This window comes from Gracilinanus agilis, chromosome 3, assembly GCF_016433145.1.
Source record: "Gracilinanus agilis isolate LMUSP501 chromosome 3, AgileGrace, whole genome shotgun sequence".
Lineage (NCBI taxonomy): Eukaryota > Metazoa > Chordata > Mammalia > Didelphimorphia > Didelphidae > Gracilinanus > Gracilinanus agilis.
Window position 1 is genome coordinate 181,687,748 of NC_058132.1, and position 24,909 is coordinate 181,712,656.

The 24,909-nt window shown below is 34.1% G+C and overlaps 1 protein-coding gene across 1 annotated transcript; it reads left to right on the plus strand.

Moving 5' to 3' along the window:
- Nucleotides 1–94: 94 nt before the first annotated feature.
- Nucleotides 95–24,909, plus strand: LOC123240870 (baculoviral IAP repeat-containing protein 2-like). The gene is made up of 8 exons (XM_044668584.1): nt 95–1,305; nt 1,408–1,507; nt 5,524–5,602; nt 7,145–7,193; nt 16,389–16,631; nt 19,313–19,567; nt 24,398–24,439; nt 24,617–24,909. Exons 1-8 carry the CDS (start codon nt 462–464, stop codon nt 24,808–24,810), a joined length of 1,806 nt encoding a protein of 601 aa, XP_044524519.1. The 5' UTR covers nt 95–461; the 3' UTR covers nt 24,811–24,909.

Sequence of the window (24,909 nt, forward strand, 5' to 3'; positions counted from 1 at the left end):
AAGTAATTTGGATTTTCTCTTTTGATTTGTGAAATATATAAATATACATATATGCATGTGTGTACATATACATATATATGAACATAAATGGGTTTAAGGTATACATCTTTAAAAGTGCATCAACTTTCAGGCCATTGAGTTAACATTATAATAAATGAGCAACATGATAATAAAATAGCACCTGATAAGCCTGAAATAATTAGATCCCAAAGTAAAATACTAGATACCATTCAGATGATTTGAGAGAATTTCTTCGCTTCTTACAGAGGTGACCCCATGTAATTCTAATGCCAGAAATTCAATAATGCACACAACCTACTTAGATCTGTGTTTTAGTGTAAAAGGATGAAAAAATTCAATTATATGTTTTTAGCTAAATATATAACTAACATTGCAAACCCACGCACAAAACTACCTCCCAGAGAAAGACTTGTCCCCTCTTATTCCCCAAATACTCAATTATGAGTGTGGTAGAGGACGGTGTGCTCTTATCACATTTGATGAGTAGTGATACACATGAAATGAAATATGATTTATCATGTGAACTCTACAGAATGTCTACATACTCCGCTTTTCCAGTCAATGTTCCAATCTCAGAAAGGAGTCTCGCTCGGGCTGGATTTTATTACACTGGTGTGAACGACAGAGTTAAATGTTTCTGTTGTGGCTTAATGCTGGATAACTGGAAACAAGGAGACAACGCAATTGACAAACATAAACAGCTGTATCCTAGCTGTGCCTTTATTCAGAATCTGATTTCAGTTAATCTAGGATCATCTCAGCCTACATTTTCTTCTTCAGTGAATAATGCCACACGTTCATTATCTCTCAGTTCAGAACAGAGTGGATATTTCAGTGGTTCTTATTCCAGTTTGCCACTGGAGCCAGTGACTTCCAGAGGAGTTGAGGACTTGTCCCCTTTGAACACCAGCCCCTACAGTTATTCAATGAGTACGGAAGATGCCAGAATTCTTACTTACCAGGCATGGCCATTGACATTTCTGTCACCATTAGATCTGGCAAGAGCTGGCTTTTATTACATAGGACCTGGAGACATGGTAGCTTGCTTTGCCTGTGGTGGGAAACTGAGTAACTGGGAACCAAAAGATGATGCCATGTCAGAACATCGGAGACATTTTCCTCACTGTCCTTTCCTGGAGAGTCAAATCCAAGAAACATCAAGGTTCAATGTTTCTAATCTGAGCATGCAAACCCATGCAGCCCGTGTGAAAACCTTTGTGACCTGGCCACCTCAAATTCCAGTTTATCCAGAGCAGCTTGCAAGTGCTGGCTTTTATTATGTGGGTAAGAAACCCAAATCAGTAGGAGAAATATTTAATTAAATATGTTTTCATCTGTAAATTATAACTTTTTGAATGCATTTACTTTAATAATTTTTTTTGTTAGGTCGAAATGATGATGTGAAGTGCTTTTGCTGTGATGGTGGACTGAGATGTTGGGAATCCGGAGATGATCCTTGGGTGGAACATGCCAAATGGTTCCCAAGGCAAGTACTCTTGACAAGTGCTTCACAAGATTCTCTTCTTAAGAGAAAAGTAGGCTTATTTGAATGATTAGATTCAAATTTGAATCACATCAAAGCTTCATGTATTTATTATGTTGACGAAGTGAGATTTTGTGGGTATGAGTTTTCCAGATGATTTATTTTACCGTTTAGCAACAATTTTCCATTCAAATCATTCTTTGTGGAAAATTTCCTAAAATCTTATTTTATTTATTATAACAGGAAACTAAGAATACTAAGTATAATTAAATTGCTTTTTGATCTTTAGGATAATCTTGATTTATACTCTGCTATAATATAGTAGTGCCCTAAAGTAGAATTGTTTGGCCCCAAACTGTTGTGTTGTTTGTCAGTTGTTATTTCTCTGACATTTTGAATGTATGTGCCCACCCGTCATTTGTCTGCTTTAATTTAGGAGATTGTGATTTAGTGGTATTATGGTATGATGTAAAAACATTGATCCTAGAGTTAAGAGAACTGAGTTCTCTAGGTTTTGCTACTAACAAGTTTTGTGATGTTGGGTAAATCATCCTCTGGGTCTTATTTCCTTTATCCCTAAAGTGAGTCTAGTTTACATTATTTCTAGTAATAGCTCACATTTATATAGTTCTTTAATGTTTACAAAGCAGTTTACATACCCTATTTCATTTAAATCCTACAAACTTCTGAGGTAGAGACTGTTATTATTATCCCTATTTTAGATGAAAGTTCTAGTTGAAGTGATTTGTACACAAATATCTAAGGTGTGATTAGAATCCAAGTTTTGCTGAATTCAAGTCTAGCACTCATCCTTTGCAGTATGCTGTCATATTTTTCAGCTCTAAAATATTATAATTTTATTAATTTAATGAGAAAATCAGGTGACCAATAGTGTAATGAATAAATTTAAGCATGACAAAAATCACTTATTGTGAAAATTCATTTGTAGGGAGTACCAAATTATGCAGTTTGTCAATTTATTCCTTACAGCTTATTATTAAACATCTTTTATATGTGGAGCACTATGCCAGGTATTCAAGGAATAAACCAAAGAGGTTTCTACTTTTGTAAAACTTATAATTTAATAGGCACGTGATGCATAAATTAGTTTAATCACTCTACTAAATGATTGTTTTTTGCCTAGGTGAAAAAGCCAGTAGTGACTATGCTATTAAACTCAGAAGCAAGATAGATAATTTATCTTTAATATAGGCCTTTTTGTGGTTTTTTTTTCTGCCTACCTTTGGTTCCTTATTCATTAACTTCTATATGAAATATTACTTGTGAAAAAATAAGATATTTGTATCATTCCAGTCTTATTTTCAAATTTGTATTTCTATACATGTAGATATGTATGTATATCTATATATTTCTCATTGCTATGTCTACATAGATGCACATATAGACAGACATATACATACATACACATATATCCACAACTTTCTTCTCTTTGCCTCTCCTTCCCCCTTAATCTCCCCTATTTGGAGGAAAATGAATATAATTTTTTTCTTTTCCCAAGATCAATAAAAGCTTAGTAGAACTAAGTATAAAAATCACTTTAGGATATGGTTTGGCTTTTTCCTAGACATTTCTTGTATCTTTATGGTTTTAATTTAAAACAACCCATAAATATCAATATTTGTTCTTAAACATTTTAGCAGAATCTGTGATCTTACTTAGGTATGAGGCATACCAGGACAGATTACAAACTATTTATTTATAGTGGGCAATTCTAGTTTGTCTTTGAGTGAATCTTCTCTGGAGCATGTTAGTTGTGAAGAAAGTGCTCTGTAGACCTTAAAACACTAAGTGAATTAATATTTTTACTATGAATTATGTTTAGTCTAGAAGATATTTTCTTGCAGTTTGCCAACTAGAAATTCTCAAAGTAGATATATATATATATATATACACATATATATAATGCTACCTAATAAAAAACCTAGTAATTTAGCACTGATGCCAAAACTAGCTAAAATGGAATGGTTGGATTTTATAGGATTTAGATTATTAAAGCATTATTTGCTGTTTTGCTTATTGTGAAAGGAAAAGAAAAATTCTTCCCAGAATAAATTACTACCTTTTTACCTAAGGAGGGAGACTTAAGGGAATAGGAATTAATTGTTGTTTAACTGGAATTTGAAATGAATTGTCTGTCACTTTGCAGATGAGGAAGTCGAAGTCACAGAGGTTTTGTTATAAATGAACGATATAAATATTGTTCGCATCTTTCCAACAATATCAGAAAAAAACAATTTTTTAGAAGAAAATTGTGCTTGTTACATCTGCAGCAGTTTTCCAAAGGGGAAATTGATGCTTTAGAACACTTTCTGGACTCAGTGCTTTTTATAGCAATATCTTTATATTATTTTTCCCTTTATAAAGTGCCATTACAGAAAGGCATATAAATATAATAAAAGGTGATTTTGAAAATTTTATCATGTGAAAGAAGTTCATAGTTTCAGGTTAAGTCTTTTCTAAAATTCCCTACATGTAGTTGAGTATCCTGGCTCCTATTGATTCTTAAGTATAATTTAATACATGAGAATTTACAACTATGGTTCTCTCTCACCATCTCTATTTAGAGGAGTGGTAAATAGATGATTCTCTGCTAGATCCATGGTATTCAACTTAAATAGAAACAGATCCCCATGGGCCACATATTGACTTATAAAACCACAAATTTTCATTTTTTATGTTCTATTTTATTTTTGTTTATTTTGTTAAACATTTCCCAGTTATTTTTTAATCTGATTTTGGTTACACTTGGCAGTTTTGGTTGTCACTTGCAACCCTGGGACCATGAGTTGGACACTTCTTACCTGAATCCTGTTTTAGACTGTGGCATATCAATGAAAAGATAGTGTTGATGATATCTGTTCTTTTTATTTTTTAAATTCAGTTATTTTATTTTCCCAATCGCAGTATCTATTCTTTAAATGCAATAGCAAAAGTAAGCTAATTCAGTGTAGATGAAGGGACAATGGTTGAAGGGGAAAAACTTTAGTTAGGACGAGAAGGGAGGTATAGGATGAATTTATACTTAAAATTCTGTTTTGCTCCTTCAGAGGTGATTTTTGTTTTGAGTCATGCCATATGAGTTGAGATTTGGCCTGTTCTTTGAATCTGGAAAGACATAAAGCCTGGAGCCGTGTTGGTGAAGACATGGCATGTATGCTCTGGTGACATGGAGTGGGCTGCTCCCTTCTTCCATTCTCTGGGGTAATGCAGGGAGTTCACAGGTAGCTTGAAGGTGCAGTTTGGGCACACAAACTATTTCTAAAAGGTTCACCAACACTGCCCCAGAGGTTGACTAGCCTAACAAATTCAGAGAGACTTAAAAAGTTGGCTACCAGATTCCCATTGCAATTCAAGAAAGTGAAGAAATACACTAATTACACAGAATTTTAGTTTCAGGGAACCTCAGTTGTTATATAGTATAACCCCAACTTTTCCTCCCCCCATTCTTCATTACAATCTGACCAACAAGTCACAATCCAGTCTCTGTTTGATGACCTTTAATGGGAGGAGAAAGGAGGAACACTACCTTGCAAGATAGCTTGTTCCATTTTTAACTTCAAGGCAAAATCTGTCTATTATTTAGATCCATTGATCTTATTTCTGTCTTGTGGGGCCAGACAATAAATTTATTGCTATTTCAATTTGTCACTCCTTCAGATTTAAACATCCTCAGTTCTTCAATCAGTTCTCATATGGCATAGATTCAAGAACCTTCACTATTTTATCTGCTCTTTGGAATATCTCTTGTTTATAGATGTTATTCCTAAACAATGATACCCCAAAATAAATATTAAATACTTCAGATGTCACCTTTTAAAGTGAAACATATCTCATAACACATATATTCTAAAGCATCATATGTATTAGAAGTTTGAAACATGTTTCCTTTTAAAGATCCCAATTAGATCTAAGAAGTAAATTGTTTAGACGAATTATATCTTGTCTTTTTATTTTTAAGTATTAAAAAAATTTAATGTACTTTTCTGTTAATGCTTTAGATGTGAGTACTTGATACGAATGAAAGGTCAAGAGTTTGTTGATCAAGTTCAAGCTAGGTACCCTCATCTCCTTGAACAGGTAAAAAGGAATTATTAAAATTGCCTATAAATTCTTAACTGATGATTATGAATGTTTGTGATTTTAGTATTTTTAGAGAAAAATCAGCAATATTGTTTACATTTGTGCTTTAAGTCTTTAGAATACCACAAAACTTACTTAGTGAAATACATTTAAAAAATTGAGAATTTTAGTTTCAAGGAGCCTCAATGGTCAATTTTAGCCATAAATAAAGGACATGTAAAATTGGGAAATAAAATAGTCTTAGTAGTAAATGCTGATCAAGTGCTACATTGGTGTCCTTGATATTTAAAGACTAAAAGAAAGGTCTTGATTATTAGGTGAACCCTCTCTTAAGGAGTTAAGATTTTATAGAAACCCACACATTATGAGAATGGGTGCAGGGTTCAAGATATATGGTAGTAGAAAGAGTATCCACATTTACATTTTATTTTAAGTTACAGAGTTCCAAATTCATCTTAGTAGATCAAGCCATAATCCTGATAATGGCTTTTTTCTTTAAGTGACTAATTTTCATTTACCATTCCTCAAACTTTTTTCAAGGGAATAACTTACAGAATAGACTAACTTAAAATTTTTTTTTTCAAGAGACTGGAGAAAGGATGTTAGCATTTACCTTCTTTTTTGGAAAAATCAGTTTAAAAATGACACGAATTTGGTAGAAGTTGAAAACTTTATTTCAGAGTTGACATGTTGGTCCAAATGAGTGTATGGTTTAAAAAATACTTTGGTAGATAGCTGATTTTATCAGCATGATTTTACTTTCTTAATGAACAGAACACAAGAGTTTTTATACCTTAAGTAAAAAATCTTTAAGAGTGGAATCCCAAATATGCACCTACCTTAGTAGTAATCTTTCCCATACAGTGGTTGGTCCATAGATGACACAAAATCTGACTTTGGACAAAAATTAACTTGCACTTTCAGGGCTTTTGTTTCATTGATATAACCTTTAAGAATCTAGGATCATGCTCTATACTACCTGATAAATTGGAGTAGGTAGTTTTTTTGAAGCTGTGTAAGATAAACTAGTTAAAAATAAGGCTTGTTAAACTTAATTGAAAATATTCTTATACTTTTAATTTTAGCTATTTCCATACTTTTCTGAAATTAGAAGGGTAGTCTCCTAAATTCTTTTCTCTGTGGGGTAGTAGTCTTACCTCTAGCCCTACCCATTATTGATTAATTAAAAGTAGCTGTAACTTCTTGGCAAGGCACTTAACCTGAATAACCTAGGAACCAAAAGATCAATTCTGAGGTAGAAGGTATGAGTTTAAAAAAATAAAAGGAGCTGGAAATGGGATATATGATAGAATTCAGCATTTATTATATAATATGCAAACGCTTATAGTTTCTCAAAAGTTTTAGTGTAATTTTAAGTTTTATTAGCACATACTTTTGGGGCATACACAAACACATTGGTTTTGCCCCAATTTGATATAATTATTTATCAACTGATTTCTTCCCTTTTTTTTTTTTTTTTGGTTATATACAGATAGTTTGAAATTTACATTGTTTCCTGTTCTATCTTCTCTTCTATAGCTGTTGTCAACTTCAGATATACCAGGAGATGAAAATGCTGATCTACCAAGTATGTGAAATAATATTTTGAATTTATATTGGGAATGCTTAGAAAAAATATTAAGAATAAAAGTATATAAATAATTTATGAAATTATTTAAAAAATAAGAAGAATCAGGCCTGTAATTTTTATTATATCCTGTATTATGTGTTCGGCACCAAGTTTTTTGGCATGGTGGATACAGAGAAGTATAAAACATGGACCTGGTTGCCAACCAATTTACATTGTAGTTGAAGAGACAAGATAGAAACACACAAAAATATTATATATTACTTTGTGTTGTTAGCTAAGTGTCATAATAAAGGTATAGATACCAAGCAAAGGAATAAAGTATTTTAGAGGAGAATAGTGACTATAGGACAACTTTTTACTTTTATCTAATTATGTAAAGAATTACATACCTGTCATATTTTGAATGCAGGGACAGGATTTTTCCTTGTAATTCATTTTAGATATTTATCTCTAGTAGATATTTTAAATAATACATTAAAAATTAAATTTGCGACAGTGAGCAATCTTTTCTACTTTCCTTAGTTTCCAAAATTAACTTGTTCCTTTTCTTATTCTTAGTAGACTTTGCCTTCTCTTTTACTTTTAATCTTCTCTTTTACTAGGATGCCTAGGCCATTCAGTGAATCCTTCCTAAGGCAATTTCTTATTGTAGAACAATAGATTTGGAGACTGAGGATCTGTGTTCAGAATCAGAATCTGATACATGTTTGTCCTTGGGCAAGTTCTATAACCTCTGTTTACCATAATTTCATCCTACCTCCCAAGATTGTTGTGAGAATCAAATGAGGTCATATTTGTAAAGCAAGCACTTAGCACAGAGCATGGCACATATTGGTACATAAATGCCAGCTGTTATTAGCATCATTATCATTTTGTGACTGAATTGATAATTTTATTAATTATGAAATTGGAGCATTAGCACTGTGTCTTTGGTTTATATTAATTTGACACATGTTGCCAGGAAGTGAATTTTGGTTAATATATGATTCGATTTGTAAATTATGTTGCTTTTTTTTTTTTTAAACCCTTACCGTTGGAATCAATACTGTGTATTGGTTCCAAGCAGAAGAGTGGTAAGGGATAGGCATTGGGGGTTAAGTGACTTGCCCAGGGACACACAGTTAGGAAGGGTCTGAGGCCAGATTTGAACCAGGGCCTTCCATCTCTGGGCCTGGCTCTCAATTCACGGAGGCACCTACCTGCCCCCTATAAATTATATTCCTTTAATCTTTGGGACATTTCTGTATGTTTTGTAATCTTATTCCTTGGTATTGCCTCTTGAAAAAGATAAAATTTTAAACACAGTAACCTTGAGTAAATTGCTTTATACTTCTTTGGACTTCAACTTCTGAATGTATAAAATTAGCTAGAATCGCCAAGAACTTTTTCACCTTTGAATCCTTTGCTATACCACAAAATTTCTTTGTATCCTATTCCTCCCTCTTTCCTATCTCTAAAGTATTCTCTTTTCTAAGACTAACCTTTTTACCTGTTCTTTGATCCTATTCTCTGCTTTCTTGTTGCCACTTTCTTATCCTCCCTGCTCTTCCATCTTCAGTTTTACCTCTTCTATAGGTACTTCACCTCTTCCTATAAAGATGTTGCAGGCCCTAAATTGAATGCCCCTCCCCCAAATCCTTTCCTCTGCCTGTCTCCAACTAGAACTTCAATTCTGTTTTTTTGTTTTTATTATTAGTATTTTAAATTTTTAATTCTACTGATTTTGCTTTGTTTCCATATTTTCAGATTTTCTGAAATTGTTTTTTTGTCATTTTTATGACACAATAATGTTCTGTTACATACACACACACACATATATGTATGTATGTATGTACCACAGTTGCCTCAGAGACAGTCTAAAGCAACTTCTTCTTTCCTCTTACATTCTTATTATTTTTGTTTCCCTCCCACCTTTAATTGCCCTTTTGGGATCAGGAAGTTTGATTCAATTATGATCATTTCTTCCCTGATAGTATTATCATCCTTCTCATCTCAGACTCACCCTTGGTCTTTTTATCAGAAATACTTGCAAGTCTATTTCTTTAAAAGTTCTTTTTTTCCTCTCTAGGAGTCTACTCAGGCCTATAAGGTAGTAAGTTCTGGGTTGCAAGCCTACATGTTTTGCTTTTTGGAAAAAAGACTTTTCTGTACAAAAGTATTAATAACAGCTCTTTTTTGTGGTGGCAAAGAATTGGAAATTGAGGGGATTTCCATCAGTTGGGGAATGGCTGAATAAATTGTAGTAGATGATTGTGATGGAATTTATTGTTGTTTAGTCAGTTATTCCTGTCCAAAACTTCAAGATCGCTTTTGGGATTTTCTCTACCCCTCATATAGATTTTACACATGCAATCATTTTTCCATATTAATCCTTTTGTCGAAGAAAACTCAAATTGAAAAAATTGTTTTGGTATGGCTTCAGACTCAATTCTTTTTCTCTGGAAATAGATGGCATTTTTTTTTTCATGAGTCCTTAAGGATAGTTTTGGATCATGTTGCTCAAAATGACTGGCTCCACAATATTGAAATTGTTTCTTTTTGCCTGCTTTTGTAATATTTTCTCCTTGACCCAGGAGTTTTGGGATTTGGCTATAATACCCCTATGAGTTATCCTTTTGGGATCTCTCTCTCTCTTTTTTTTTTTTTTTTTTTTTTTTTTTTTTAACCCTTACCTTCCATCTTAGAGTCAATATTGTGTATTGGCTCCAAGGCAGAAGAGTGGTAAGGGCTAGGCAATGGCGGTTAAGTGACTTGCCCAGCATCACACAACTAGGAAGTGTCTGAGGTCAGATTTGAACCTAGGACCTCTTGTCTCTAGGCCTGACTCTCAGTCCACTGAGCTACCCAGCTGCCCCTTGGGATCTCTTTTAGGAGGCAGTTGATGGACTCTTTCAGTTTCTATTTTGTCTTCTGGTTCTAGAATATCATGGCAGTTTTTCTTGATGATTTCTTGAAAGATGATATCCAAGCTCTTTTTTGGTTTGTGGCTTTCAGACAGACCAATAATTCTTAAACTCTTTCCCTTGGATTTATTTTCCAGGTCACTTGTTTTTTTGCTAGTTCTTTATTTGACTTTAATTGTTTTTTGATGTCCCATGGAGTTAGCTTCCACTTGCCCAATTCTAATTTTTTTTTTTTAAACCCTTGTACTTCGGTGTATTGTCTCATAGGTGGAAGATTGGTAAGGGTGGGCAGTGGGGGTCAAGTGACTTGCCCAGGGTCACACAGCTGGGAAGTGGCTGAGGCCGCCAATTCTAATTTTTAAGGCATGATTTTCTTGAGTGAGCTTTTGTACCTCCTTTTCTATTTGGCCATTCTACTTTGTAAAGAGTTCTTGTCGAGTGAATTTTTGAATATCTTTTTCTAAAGAGCCTTTCAAGAAGTTTTTCTCTTTAGTACATGTTTGTATATCTTTTTTCATTTGGCCAATTTTGCCTTTTAAGAAGTTCTTCTCTTCTTTGGATTTTTGTGCCTCTTTTACCAGTTGGCCTATTCTGGTTTTTAAGTTATTTCTTCAGTATTTTTTTTTGTGCTTAATTTACCAAGCTGTTGATTCTTCATGATTTTTCTGTATCGTTCTTATTTCTTTTCCAAATATTTTTTTCAATCTCTTTATCTTTAAAATCCTTTTTTAGCTCCTCCATTAATTTTTGAGGGGCTTGAGAGCAATTCATATTTTTCTTGGAGGCAGCAGTATTGACTTTGTTGTCATCTGTGTTTGAGTCTACCCTATCACCTAAATAACTTTGTGTCGTTTCTTTTTGTTGTTTTTTGCTCATTTTCCTGCCTTTTTCATTTAGTTTAAAAAACTTTTAAAGTTGGGCTCTGTAATTGTGGTAAAGGGGACACACTGTTCCAAGCATCAGGTTCTTTGTTATGCTGCCTTCAAAGCTGGCACTGGGCTTTGTCTATTTACAGACTTCTTCCAGAGTGGTATGATATAAGGAGAAGTCTGTTTGATACTCTCCTGTCCTGTGCTTTGGTAAGTGAGTAACCTCATGCACTCTTTTACCTCTTGGAACCATGACCAGGAACCCCTGCTCTCCTGTGGCTACAAATGTTGGTCTGTGTTGGTGATCCTCCTCACCCTGAGATTGTACCCCAGGACTATGACCTGGTTTTACATATGGGTAATGCAACAAGAGCCTTGCACCCAGAGCCAGTGAAGGGATCCTTGTAATCTCCTTCTGAGTAGTTGCCTGACACCCCCCCCCCCCCCAACATCTATAGCTATGAGTTCTGGAAGCCTTGGCTGCTGCTTCATTTGCACCCAAGACCTTGTTGCCTTGGTAAGACCTGCCCTATTGTGCTGCACTTAACTTCCACTTGGTGCATTAGATCCCTTATGGCTCCCCTTCTAAGTTGTTTTGGGCTGAAATTTTACTTTACCTTGTCTTTTTGTGAGTTCTGCTGTTCCACAATTCATTTTGTGGAGTTATATCATTGCTTTTTTGGAGAGTAATTTGGTAGAAATCAGATGGGTTCCTGTACCTTCTTTGCCATCTTGATTCTGTCCTTCTGGGTATCCCCAGGGTTTTCTTGGCAGAGATACTGGAGTGGTTTGCCATTTTCTTCTCCAGTTTCTTTTACAAATGAGGAGCTGAGGCAAACAGGGTTAAATGACTTACTCAGTTTATACAGCTAGGCTCCTCTTGAACTCATCCTCCTGACTCCAGGCTCAATATTCTATCCACTGTGCCATCTAGCTGCCCTTGGGATGAACGTTACTGTGCTATAAGTAATTATAAGCAAATGCTTTCAGGAAAAACCTAGAAAGACAATGAACTGATACACAGTGAAATTAGCAGAACTAGGAGAACACTGTGTACAGTAACAGCAATAATGTACGATAATCAGTTGTGAATGACTTAGCTATTCCCAGCAATACAGTGATATAAGACAATTCTCAATGATTTCTGATGAAAAATTCTATTCATCTCAAGAGAAAGAACTGAAGGAATCTGAATGCAGATCAAAGCATACTTTATTGTTATTATTATTATTTTACATTTTCATGTAGATACAGTTTTTTTTTTTTTTAATTTTTTTTTATTTTTTTTAAACCCTTAACTTCTGTGTATTGACTTATAGGTGGAAGAGTGGTAAGGGTGGGCAATGGGGGTCAAGTGACTTGCCCAGGGTCACACAGCTGGGAAGTGTCTGAGGCCGGATTTGAACCCAGGACCTCCAGTCTCTAGGCCTGGCTCTCAATCCACTTAGCTACCCAGCTGCCCCGTAGATACAGTTTTTAACAGTTGTTTTCTGACATTTTACCATCCATGTTCTTTGCCTTCTTCCTTTTTCCTCCTTCCCTGAGATGGCAGGTAATATGATATAGATTATGCATGTACTGTCATGCAGTACATATTTCCATGTTTGTCATGTGAAAAAAGACACATTCACTTATATAAGAAAAAACTCATGAAGGAAAGAAATATGTTATGCTTCAATCTGTATATTCAGACTCCACAGTTTGTTCTGTTGTGGTGGATAGTTTTTTTCATAGTGAGTCCCTTGAAATTGTCTTGGATCTTTGCATTGCTGATAATAGTCAAGTTATACACAGTTGATTATTGTATATTGTTGCTGTTACTATGTACACTGTTCTCTAGGTTCTACTCATTTTAGTTTGCATCACTTCATATAAGTCTTTCCAGATTTTTGTATGACCATCCTGTTTATTATTTCTTACAGTATAATAGTATTGTTACAATCATATACCACAACTTGTTCAACTATTCCTCAATTGATGGACGTCATTTCAGTTTCCAATTTTTTGCCACCATATTACAAAAAGAGCTGCTATAAATATTTTTGTATAAGCAGACCCCCCCATTTTTTTCATCTCTTTGGTGTTAAGCATACTTTAGAAAAAAATTATTTTTATTGGATTTCTCTTGGTCTGTTTTCTTTTGCAGTATGATTGATAAGGAAATGTTGCATTACTCTCATGTATTATCTATATCAAATTGTTTGCCTTAAGAGGGAGAGGAACTCTATTTTTTAAAAAATACCTTAAAATTTGTTTTTAATGTATTTTGAAATAAATACAATGTTTAAAAAATATATATGTATTCTGGAGCTTTTTCTGGCTACCTTGGGGCTTTCTTAGGAGAGTGTCCATTCTAATTGCCTCCATACATAGAGAGTAGAAGGTCACACTTTTCTCTGCTCAAACTACAAATCAACCCTGCACTGATACTAGTTTTGCTGGAAGGCCACAGCTGACTTTTTTTTTTTTTAACTGTTCTGAAGTAAAAGTTGTCAGTGTAGTTTCCTATTGAATTTCTTAGTAGATGACACAATCTTTAGAGTTTTGCTGGATTAGATATAGGAGAGGTGGGAGGCTTATCTTTTGATCAAGTGGCTCTCTTGGCAGGATATCTTTTTTTTTTAAGCACAAGATTTATTGATATTAGTTTATATGTTTCTTACTATCTACTCACCATCTCCTTATAGTTGACCTTGTAAATGAACCACTTCTCTCCAAGCTCACACTACTTGATCAACAGATTCAGTATTTTTATTCTTGGTTTTTGGTCTCCTTTATCTCGCTACAATATTTTACTCTGTTAGCCATCCTTTCCTTGGCTTCTGTGGTACTCTTCTATCCTGGTTTGGCTCTTCTGTCTCATAATTCGGTCCAAAATCTTTATTGTTGAATCATCTCCCTCTTACTATCCCATAAATGTTGGTATTCTCCATGTTCGTTCTTTCTCTACCTTCTTTGTCTCTTCCTTTTCTTCCCTTTTCTCTGTTTTCTCTCCTTTTGTAATATTTCATAGTTTGGTTTAGCTATCATCTGATGGCAATTCAAAATTTCTATACTACTAAAATTTACAACATACTTCCTTATAACAATGTTGGTTCACATCCCAACTGTTACTACTTGTATTGCCTTGGGCAAGTCACTTACTTATTTTTGGCCTTAATTTTCTGATATTTAAAAAGACAAGGTTGTACTAAATAACCCCAAAGATGTCTTCAAGCTCCTAAATCCAGAATCCTATAAATCGAGGGAAGTAATTCACAATAATACTATCCCCTGCTTTGCAGGTAAGAAAACTATAACCTAGGGAAGATAAATAGACTTATCCCATGTTTACAAAAGAGTACCAGCTGGATTCTGTAAGGGTTAAAATTAATGATTTCTAGAGCCCACTAAGGGCAAAATCCCAGCAATCCATGAAAGCCTTTTTTTGCCCCTACCCTCATCTCCATCTCATCCCCATCCCAGCTCAGATAAGTGGTTCCACATGGTGGAAGCATAGTGATAGAAACACAGGGCCCTGGCATTTTTCCCCCTAGGAAAGGAGAGAGTAGAAAACTTAACACCCTCTTAGCTAAGGCTAGTTAATTAGGGTATGCCTGTACTTACACCAAATTTTCTTGTCTAGCCAGTACATGGTAGTGTGGTACCACCTACTGACAGAAAATAGAATTGCAAACAATTTAATAATTAGATTGAAAAATAATAAATAGGCATCTGAGTATGATACCGAGAGCAACCTAATCCACTTTGGGAAAATGTTGCTTCTTGTCTATCTAAAATGGTTTCTGGAGGCAGCTGGGTAGCTCAGTGAATTGAGAGCCAGGCCTAGAGATGGGAGGTTCTAGTTTCAAATCTGATCTCAGACACTTCCCAGCTGTGTGACCCTGGGCAAATCACTTGACCCTCATTGCCTACCCTTACCACTCTTCTGCCTTGAAGCCAATACACAGTATTGACTCCAAGACGGAAGGTAAGGGTTTTAAAAAATAAATAAATAAAATGGCTTCTGATCCCAGAGAACATTTCACAGTAGCTTTATTTAGCATTGTTCCTAGGTATACTTATACTAATAGGAGGCCTTGTAGTTTGCCTATTTCTCCTCAAGAGAAAACTGAAAGATAGCTTGAATAATCTTAAGATTCAGGTAAAAAACTTGAGAAAAGCTTGGGTAATCCCCAGATTCAGAGAAGAGATTCATCTCCCCACATTCCCTCATCATATGAGCCATGTCACTTCCTGTTTCTCCCCCTCTTTGCAGGAATCAGTTGTAGTCTTTCAATTTGCCTAGCACTGCCCAAGGGAGCAATGCTTGTGACCTTTGGGGGTGTGAACTAGTGAGTGACTTGTGAGCTCTCTTACCTAATGGTTAGCTAGCTACTAAGTAGGGGTACTTTAAGTTCTTGATTTGATTAAAGTAAAGGTTGCTGATTGATTACATTAAAAATAAACTAAGAGAGCCTAATTCTCTTTTCACAATTCTAATGAGTCTTTTCAAGATCAGCTGACTTATTACACTATAATGCCTTTCTGCTTAAACAGATGATTCACAAATGTTTGTCCCCAGCCCATCCTTTCTTCAGACCTGCATGTCTAACAGCTTACTGTTTATTTACAACTGGATATATTGCAAGGATAAAATCCAGATATCAGACTTATCTTTTCCAAAATCTCTTTTTTTCCTCTTGATTCCTCTATTTCAGAAGTCAGTGGAAAAATCTGTTCTAAAATGGTCATTCAGTATAAACTTAGTTATTTTTAAATTTCTTCCTTTCCCTTCCACATCCAATTATGCCCTTCCTTTCCATTCCTACTTTTACCACTCTAATTCAATTTATATGAAACAACCATCTATAAGCACCTCATGTTCCATACTAGACTATTCCCCAAACACATCCATATGCTTTGCTTCCCTTCCTTTGCTTCATCCAGAACTACATTCTCTTCCTTCTCTGAAACTCCACTGAACTTTGTTCAAGTTTCTCTTAGAACATTTAACATATTCTGCCTGGATTATAGTTCCTAGTACAGGGCTTGCACATAATAGATGTTATTAGAGGTATGTTTTTAAATAATACTTAACACATTTATAGAGTTTTATAATTCACTAAGTGCCTTCATATACATGATTTCTTCTGATCATCAGAATAGTTACGTGAGATAAGCAGGTCAGATGGTATCTCCATTTTAGGGATGAAGATCTTAAAATCAAAGAGTTTGTAACTTATCCAAGGTCACATAGCTAATAAGTGGCAAAGCAAGAGACTCATGTCATTTGACTTCAAGTTAAGTGTTCTTTCCCCTTGACCACTTTGCCTATTGTAGACTTTTGCATTTTCATAGTAGTTTAATTTATGAGTCCACAAATTAATCTGTTTATCTCTAATTTTAAATGTATTGTTACATATGTTATTTTCAAACAGTTATTCATTTTGGACCTGGAGAAAATAATTCAGAAGATACAGTCATGATGAACACTCCAGTGATTAAAGCTGCTTTGGAAATGGGCTTCAGTAGAAGTCTGGTAAAACAGATTGTTCAGAGTAAAATCTTAACTACTGGAGAAAATTACAAAACAGTCAATGAGGTTGTATCAGATCTCCTCAATGCAGAAGATGAAAAAAGGAAAGAGGAGAAAGAGAGACAAACTGAAGAAATGGCATCAGGTGTGTATTAGATTTTTTTGGTCACATGCAGTCAATCTGTAGTTCATAAAATTAATGTAAAATTGAATTCTCTTAATGTCTGGAAAAGTAGTTATCTTGAGTTTCGTAGCTTTCTTTCTTTACTAGTACTCGTAAATGCCTTTTCTTGAAGAATAAGATTTTAAATTATGAATTGAGGTTCATGCTAATTTTTTCCAGTTTTCTTTCCCAAATATCATTTGCTTTATTCATCATAATTTTTTGTCTATAGTAGTGTTGTTTATTTATTACTTTCTGTTACAGTTGTATTAGATAATTATAATTGCCTTTGGCCCTTGATTTTTACAAGGATTTGTGTAGAATAATGGTATTAAACTCAAATAGAAATGGATCCTTGAAAGCAACATTTGACATTGTTTTATTGTATTTTTATTTTTTTGTTAAACCTTTCTAATTGAATTCTGGTTGTGCTTGAGAGTTCATAACTTTGACACCTCTGGTTTACATTATTGTAGTAGGGATTAAGCTGGAAGGGACCTTGGAGATGGATGGATGACACATACATACGTTGAATTCGAACATTTATTAAGCATTTACTTTGTGCTAGACAATGTACTAAATTCCAAGGATGCAAAAAAAAAAAGCAAACCAAAGTAGTCTGCATTCATAGAGATTATATTCTAATAAGTGAATAAATACATCTGGTGATGAAACCGTAGGAAGTGGTAGTGACTAGACATCTGGTTCCTTACAAAATAAAGGAGAAGACTTATCTATCAGAGTTAGAGAGAATGAAAATGATGATGATGATAATAATAATAGCTAATCTTTATATAATTCTAAGTGCTGAATATTTTATAATTATCGTCTCCTTTGAACCTCATAGCAACCTTGGGAGGTGGGTATTATCCTCATTTTACAGGTAAATCCCCATCCCCCTAGAATGAATCACATCTAAACCTGGTTTAAATCTCAGCTTTACTGCTTTATTAGGCCTCATTCGAGGGATCATGTCCCAAGACTTAAGAGGTGATAATCTTACTGTATTTTGCCATGGACAGACTACATTTGGACTATTGGATTCTGTTCTAGTGACTAACTCAGGGATGATATTGATAAGCTGGAGAGCATCCTGAGGAGGATAATTAGGATGATGAATGGCCTGATTTTACACTGTATGACAGTCAGCTGAAGAATTTAGCCTAGAGAAAAGAAGACTTGGGGGAATATCATAGTGGTCTTCCAAGTATTTAAAATTCTGTCCTGCAAAAATACGATTAAATTTAACACCAGAGGACAGAACTAGGAACAATGAAGGAAAGTTGCAGAGAATTCAATTCAGACTTGATTTAAACATGATTACAAGTTTAGACTACGAGCTCCTTAGGAGCAGGGTTTGTCTTTTGCTTTTCTTTGTGTCCCCAATGCTTAGCAAAATAACTGGAATAATAGGTGTTTAATATTTATTGATTAACTAACAATTAAAGGAATTCTTAAGTGAAATGGGTTACCTTGGGAGGATAGTGCTTTCTTCTTAATAGGTCTTCAAGCAAAGGTGAAATGAGCTTGTTATATAGATAGAGGGAATTCTTGTTCAGATATGGGTTAGACTGGTTGCATCTTGAAGTTCCTTCCAACTCCTGACATTCTTTGATTTCTTATAATTTTATTGAATTCTGATCACTATTTTTCATCTAACTTTGCTGTACTGTGAAGTTTCTATTTCTTAGGACCTTGAAGTCTTTTTGAGATTTTCATTTCATAGAATTTTTTTCCCCAATATTTGTCATTATAAAAATGAGATCAATAAATTGTGTTGGCTAGGGAGAGTATGCTTTTTTTAGGGAATGGATAACACTGGGTAATTGATTATGGTAGAATACTGTGATTATAAGAGTAGAAATTTCAATTTTATGTATTTTATTTAAATTTAATTATTTAATGAAATTAAATTTTAACTTTAAATTATATTAAATATAAATATATATTAAATGATAGATTACTATGTAATCTCATATTGATAGCACAGGAAAGAGAAATTCCATATAAATATGTTTTTTGTAGTGATTTTGAAGAGTGTAAGAAAAGGTTTCCTTTTTGTGTCAGGTTTGATTGAGAAGTAACATTGTAAAAAAATTTTCTTTGGCATTTGAGGGGAAATATAGGAACTGGCATATAACAGACATAATAATATAGCAACATTAGCAAAATGTAAAGGTAGAATGCTAATATTTAAGCTTTTTTTTAAAGTCCTATGTTTTGTTAACCTTAATTTATGGAAGATTTTTCAACATTGTAAGCAGTATATGGCAGAAACATTAAAAATAAAATTTGTCTTTTTTTTTCTTGAAATGCCTATCATATTTATACTTAAATTGTAGTTGAGCGCTTCTCTATAAATTTTTAGAGGATGTTTCCCCACTGAGATTATTTTACATTGATTATATTAGAGGTTTAGACTAAAAAAAAAGTATATAGAGAAGGAAATAAAGCCAGCAGAATAAAGCAGAATTCAAGATTCTTACTTTCCCCTTGGTACAAGTTTTGTAACCTTGGACAAGTTTCTTAATTTCTTTGTGTCTCAGGTCACAAGTTACAACTGTCTTGGTGAAAGAAATCCCCATATCGGGAGTTCCACCATTAGAAATCAGATCATTTGTGTGGTTTAAGTCTGATGTGATTTTTTTCTCTTTTCAATAAAGATGACCTGACATTAATTCGGAAGAATAGAATGGCTCTGTTTCAGCATTTGACCTGTGTACTTCCTATCCTGGATAGTCTCTTAACATCCGGTGTGATTAATGAGCAGGAACATGATGTTATTAAACAAAAAACACAGACGTCTCTACAAGCAAGAGAACTGATTGATACCATTTTAGTCAAAGGAAATGCTGCAGCCAGTGTATTTAAAAACTGTCTCAGAGAAATTGGTTCTGTGTTATATAATAATTTATTTGGTAAGTTTGTAGAAAAACTATTTTAGGAACAGTGGATCAGTTGAGAGGTGTTTTCATTGATCTATATCAGTAATAATATAAATAATGTAAGAAGGATTTCATTCTTTTGGCAAACAATAGACATCTTTGTGGTCTTGATTCTACTCTTAAATTTTTTCTTCTTCATCTGCTTGTGCTTTCTTGCTGTTGTCTTGAAATCCCTATTCATTTAGTAAAGTTCTTGATCCTCAATCCCTTCTTTTCTTGTGTTGGTTGCTTTTTCTACTGCTCCATCTCAAAGGGCCTAAAGATGGAATTAATATACTCTGTTCTACACTTGCACTTATAAATTATTGTACTGCTACTATCACTCAACTCTCTCTGTCTTTGAAAGTTTACCATCTGATGATCCCGTGCTCTTTTGATTCTTGTTATTATATATTGATTTCGAGAATTAATTTTGTACCTTTCTCCATGGCTTTGTTACCTGACTCTCTTATTTCTCTTCCCATGTCATGTCGGCCTGACTGTCCCAGCTAATGATGTACCTAAAACCTATACAAATTCCAAAATTTCTCAAATTCTGACAATATCTTTCTGCCGAACCTGCCTATTTAAGTAGTTATAGCTTAGACCTCATCATAACTTTTTAAAATTTCCTCACATTAAAGATTTTAAAATCAGAATTTTTACTCTCTGACAAGTCTCCTTTTTTCTATATATTCCTTTTATACTTATTGTTTCTTTTCATCATGACCTTTGATCTTTTTGTTATTCTTTCAATCCATCAATACTTACAGTCTCTTTCCCACTGAGTAATCATTTCAGTAGTCTTCCTTTCTAGTCTTGATTTTTCTGTCTACTTGACCTGCAAATCTTCATTCCTTCCTAACATCTATATACGCTGTTCCTTTCCCAAACAGATGAACACTGTTTGAAGAAATCATGAAATTCTACTGATAGCATCCACCTCAAATTATATTCTTTATCATAATTTAAGCCTTCAGTGCTACATGACAATTCTTTTATTTATAACATATTAACTACACCTTATAGATCTCTTCAAGTCCCCAGTTCCACCTTAGTCTCAATAAATGTACTCACTCTATTTTAATGAAAAAAATTGAGGCTCTCCAAAGGGCATTCTTTCAGTAGTAGCCCTTCAGTCTTAAATTTCTTCAACAATGATTTTCTTATTCCTTCCCAGTATTGGGGGAGGGGGAGGAAAGACTGCTCTATTTTTTGACTAAAAAATTTTTTTTATTGCTATATTTTGGATTTTCTTTTTTATCACCAAAAATTTCCTTGATACTTCCTACTTTCTTCTCATAGAGAGTCCTTCTATATAACTAATATTTCTTAAAGACGAAGAAATGAGTATCTTATTAAAGTTAGTCTTTCTACCCACTTTTTTGATATAGTCTCTAGGACCTTAATCAGTTATCTCCCATTTGTTTCTTGCATTTCAGCCTTTCCCTCTTTACTATTTTTCCTCAGACAAAGCACATGGTCACATCTCCCATATCCCCCAAGTGAATATTTTTAATTCTGCTTATTTCTTCAAGCTATTCTTATTCTTCTCCCCTTCACTGCTGAACTTTCATCTATACTCATTTGCCAAATTTTATTACCTATTAACTCATCAGATTCCTGAATTTAGCTGCCTCTCTCTGAAGTTTTCATCTTTAACCTCTGTAGCCTGTTGATTTCTTCACCTCTTTTTTTATAGGCTTTCTTCCATTGGCTTCAGTGATGCTATTCTCATAATTTTATGGTTTATCTTCAGTTTCCTCATTCTTTCTCTAAAATGTGACTTTCCATACTTCTAACCATGGCCCTTTTCTTTTTTTTCTACACTCCCACTATTGGTATTCTTAGCTATTCCTATGGTTGTGCAGAATATATTTCCAGCTTCTTAAATAATATTTTCCCCAGGTGACTTCCAGCTTTCAAAAACATAACATGTCCAGAACCACAGTCTAAATCTTTATCCTTGCTCCTTCTCTCTAACTTTCCTATTTGATGCTGTCACCTGGACTATTCTAATATATTTAATTTCACTGCTTCTAAGAGTCTCCCACACCACCAGTTTGTCTTTTATAAAACTGCCAGTCATCTATCAGATACACCATTCTGATCACATCACTCTCCTCAACAAACTTTAGCATTTCTTTATTTCTTATAGGATAAAATTGAACATCCTTGACTTGACATTTAAGGTCTTCATCAACCTGGCTCCAGTCTATATTCTCATCCTTATTTTACTTTACTATTACTCCTTTATACTCTGTTTTAGCTAAATTGAATTACTAGGTATTCCCTGAATTGGTTCTCCAATCTTCACCTCCAGAGACCTGGCTCAAGTGATGCCACCTCTGTGAATCTTTCATGGTTTGCTCTATCCCCAGTTAAAATTTCTTGCCTTCTCCAAATTTTCCCAGATCGATTTGGCTGAGTCCTTTGCCCTTTAATGCTCTTTACATTTTAGTATATTTATTTGTATCTCCATTATATCAACTCGTATATACTATAAATTCTTTGAAAACAAGGATTGACCATTTTCATCTTTGTATTCAGAGAACCTTGCAAGTAATAGTAGGTGCTTAATATTTATTTGTTGAATTGATTTGAATTTCTATTGATAACATCAAAGAAGCATACATTTTTGATCCAGAAGGGACTTTACAGGCCATCAATTCCAGTTTCCTCATTTACATATTAGGAAACTGAAGCTCAGGGTGATCTTTATCACAGTCATCCCAGTTTTAACCTTAAAGCATATAGACTCCACAGTTGAAAGTAAGTGATTATTGTTTAATACATTTCCACTTAGGGGGAACTATCTCCTAAGGAGGCATGTTCTACTTCTAGAGAATTCTTGTTAGGAAAACTCTCCTTATATCAAGCCTAAATTTCCTTTTTTGTTTCTTAATTTTACTCTTTGGGGCCATATAGAGCAAATCTATAATACCTCTTTTCAAGTGACAGTTCTTTGAATTTCCGAAGATAGCTACCATGCTCTTGTTCCCAATCTTCTCTACCTCCTCTCCCCCTGCCTGCCTGCCTGCCTTTTATCCAGGCTAAACATCCCTAGTTCCTCCATCCAAAAACTATTCATCATTCTGATTAATACTTTGCTACACATTCTCAACTTTTCATTGTCTTTACTACACTGATGTCCAGTACTGGATATGTTACTCCAAATGTAGTTTGATAAAGTCATAGTTCAGGATATTGTATCACTCATTTTAGATGTATTATGGCTTGAGATTTTTCATTAGTTTTCAAGACTACCATATTACACTGTTGATTTTATATTAAGCATTATTTTTCAGCTAAATCTCTCTTTTAAACCCTTACCTTTAAAACCTTACCTTATTGTGTAGAAGAGTGGTAGGACTAGGCAATGGGGATTAAGTGACTTGCTTAGGATCACACAGCTAGGAAGTGTCTGAGGCCGGATTTGAACCTAGGACATCCTGTCTCTAGGCCTGGCTCTCAATCCACTGTGCTACCCAGCTGCCCCCTTAAATCTCCCTCTTGTGAGTTTTTTTTTTTTAATCAAAATATAAGACTTTACATTTATCTCCACTAAAGGTGATCTTATTAGATTTAACCCAGTGTTCTAGCCTGCCATATTTGAGTCCTGCTAGCTATCCCTGGGTCATACAAGTCGTAAAAATGTTAAATATTAGTACATGAATAAACATAGGATTACTCTTAGATCATTCCACTAAAGCTATCTCCCATGTTGGCTTTGAACCATTAATGATTATAAGTTTGGTCATTTAACCAGGTCCAAATTAATCTAGTTCTGCTGTCACCCAGCCCACATTTGTTTTCTGCATGAATATAGTTTGAGACTGTCAAATTTTAGCAAAGTTTGCTAAAATCTAGATAAGCTATATTTATAGACATGTGTAGGTGTGTATAGCTATTATATAAACACACCTGTGTACGCATGTATTATGTGTGTTACATACATCTTTATCTTAGTCTACCACAACCAGTGCTACCTTTTGTGATCACTATTTAGATTCTCACTAGTTGATCCTTTAAGAATTTATTCTAGAAAGAAAAAAAAATATTCTGGAATTTCATTTGGATTTGAAGTTGGGCTCCATTCACCTGTGACTTTTTTGTTGAGTTTTTTCTGTTGTACCTTTGCACTGTTTACAACTGTCTAATTCAGGCTCTTGGGGAGACTTTTAATATCTACCTAACTGGTACTATGTCCAGTTTATTCCTTCTTTAACCCATTCTACTTGTCATATAATCTTCTTAATACTACACTCTTTTACTCTCCTATTCCAAAACTTATTATCTGTTGACTAAAGTGTAAACTTAGCCTGTGTTGGTTCTCCACAATCTGTTGTTTTATGTCCTCTTCTTGTACTCTGCATCCTAGTTGGTTTTGATTACTCTTAACCTGTGTTGTCATTCTGCTTGTGCTTTCAGCTGTTCCTGGATAACAGGAAAGAGTAAAATCAGTTTTGTTTTCCATCTTTTAAAATCTTTACTAGTCCTCACTTGACAGCTGAAAAGTGTTCTTAGCACCATCAAATTTCTCTGTATTTTTTGTAAAGCATACCTAACATTTTGTATCATATTTCCCTATTAGATGATAAGTTCCTTGAGAGCAAGGTCTGTGCCATATCTATGCCTGTATTGCCTATACTTAGGATAGTTCCTTACTTAGAACATGCTTAACTGATTTTTAAAAACTGAGTTATAAGTGATTATAATAAGTATAACATTCACTCAGGGTCTAATTTATTCCAATTGTGATATAACACAAAATACTCTCATTTTGAGAAAAAGACATGGTGATATTTGTATATTTTTTTCTAGTGGAAAAGAACATGAAGTATATTCCAACAGAAGATGTTTCAGGTAAAGCTGTTATAATCAATCAAGTCTTTATTGTACTACTTAAAAGAGACTTTAGGTACTATTCACTTTCTTTTCTCTCCTTTTATTCTTCATGGTTCACTCATGCCAGGAATTAGAATTACATGAAGAGGAAAAAAGGAATTGTAATTTGTCTTAAATTATTTATTTTCTTTCTAGGTCTTCCTATGGAAGAACAACTTAGGAGATTACAAGAAGAAAGAACATGTAAAGTTTGTATGGACAAAGAAGTTTCTATTGTATTTATTCCTTGTGGTCATCTAGTAGTATGCAAAGAATGTGCTCCTTCTCTGAGAAAATGCCCTATTTGCAGGGGTATAATCAAAGGTACAGTACGTACATTTCTTTCATGAAAAAAAAATCCATACACCCAAATTTGTATGGAAAAGACCTCAAAATGCTCAGCCGTAAGCCGCTGAAGTCTTTTGGAAGAAAGAAAAGTTGTTTTAAGG

What these genes read in the sequence shown, in the direction of transcription:
- LOC123240870 (XM_044668584.1), top strand. Translation starts at nt 462, where the DNA reads ATGAGTGTGGTAGAGGACGGTGTGCTCTTATCACATTTGATGAGTAGT. An exon ending in ACCCTCATCTCCTTGAACAG is followed by an intron (nt 5,603 to 7,144) that starts GTAAAAAGGAAT and finishes TCTCTTCTATAG; the next exon opens with CTGTTGTCAACTTCAGATAT. An exon ending in TGAAAATGCTGATCTACCAA is followed by an intron (nt 7,194 to 16,388) that starts GTATGTGAAATA and finishes ATTTTCAAACAG; the next exon opens with TTATTCATTTTGGACCTGGA.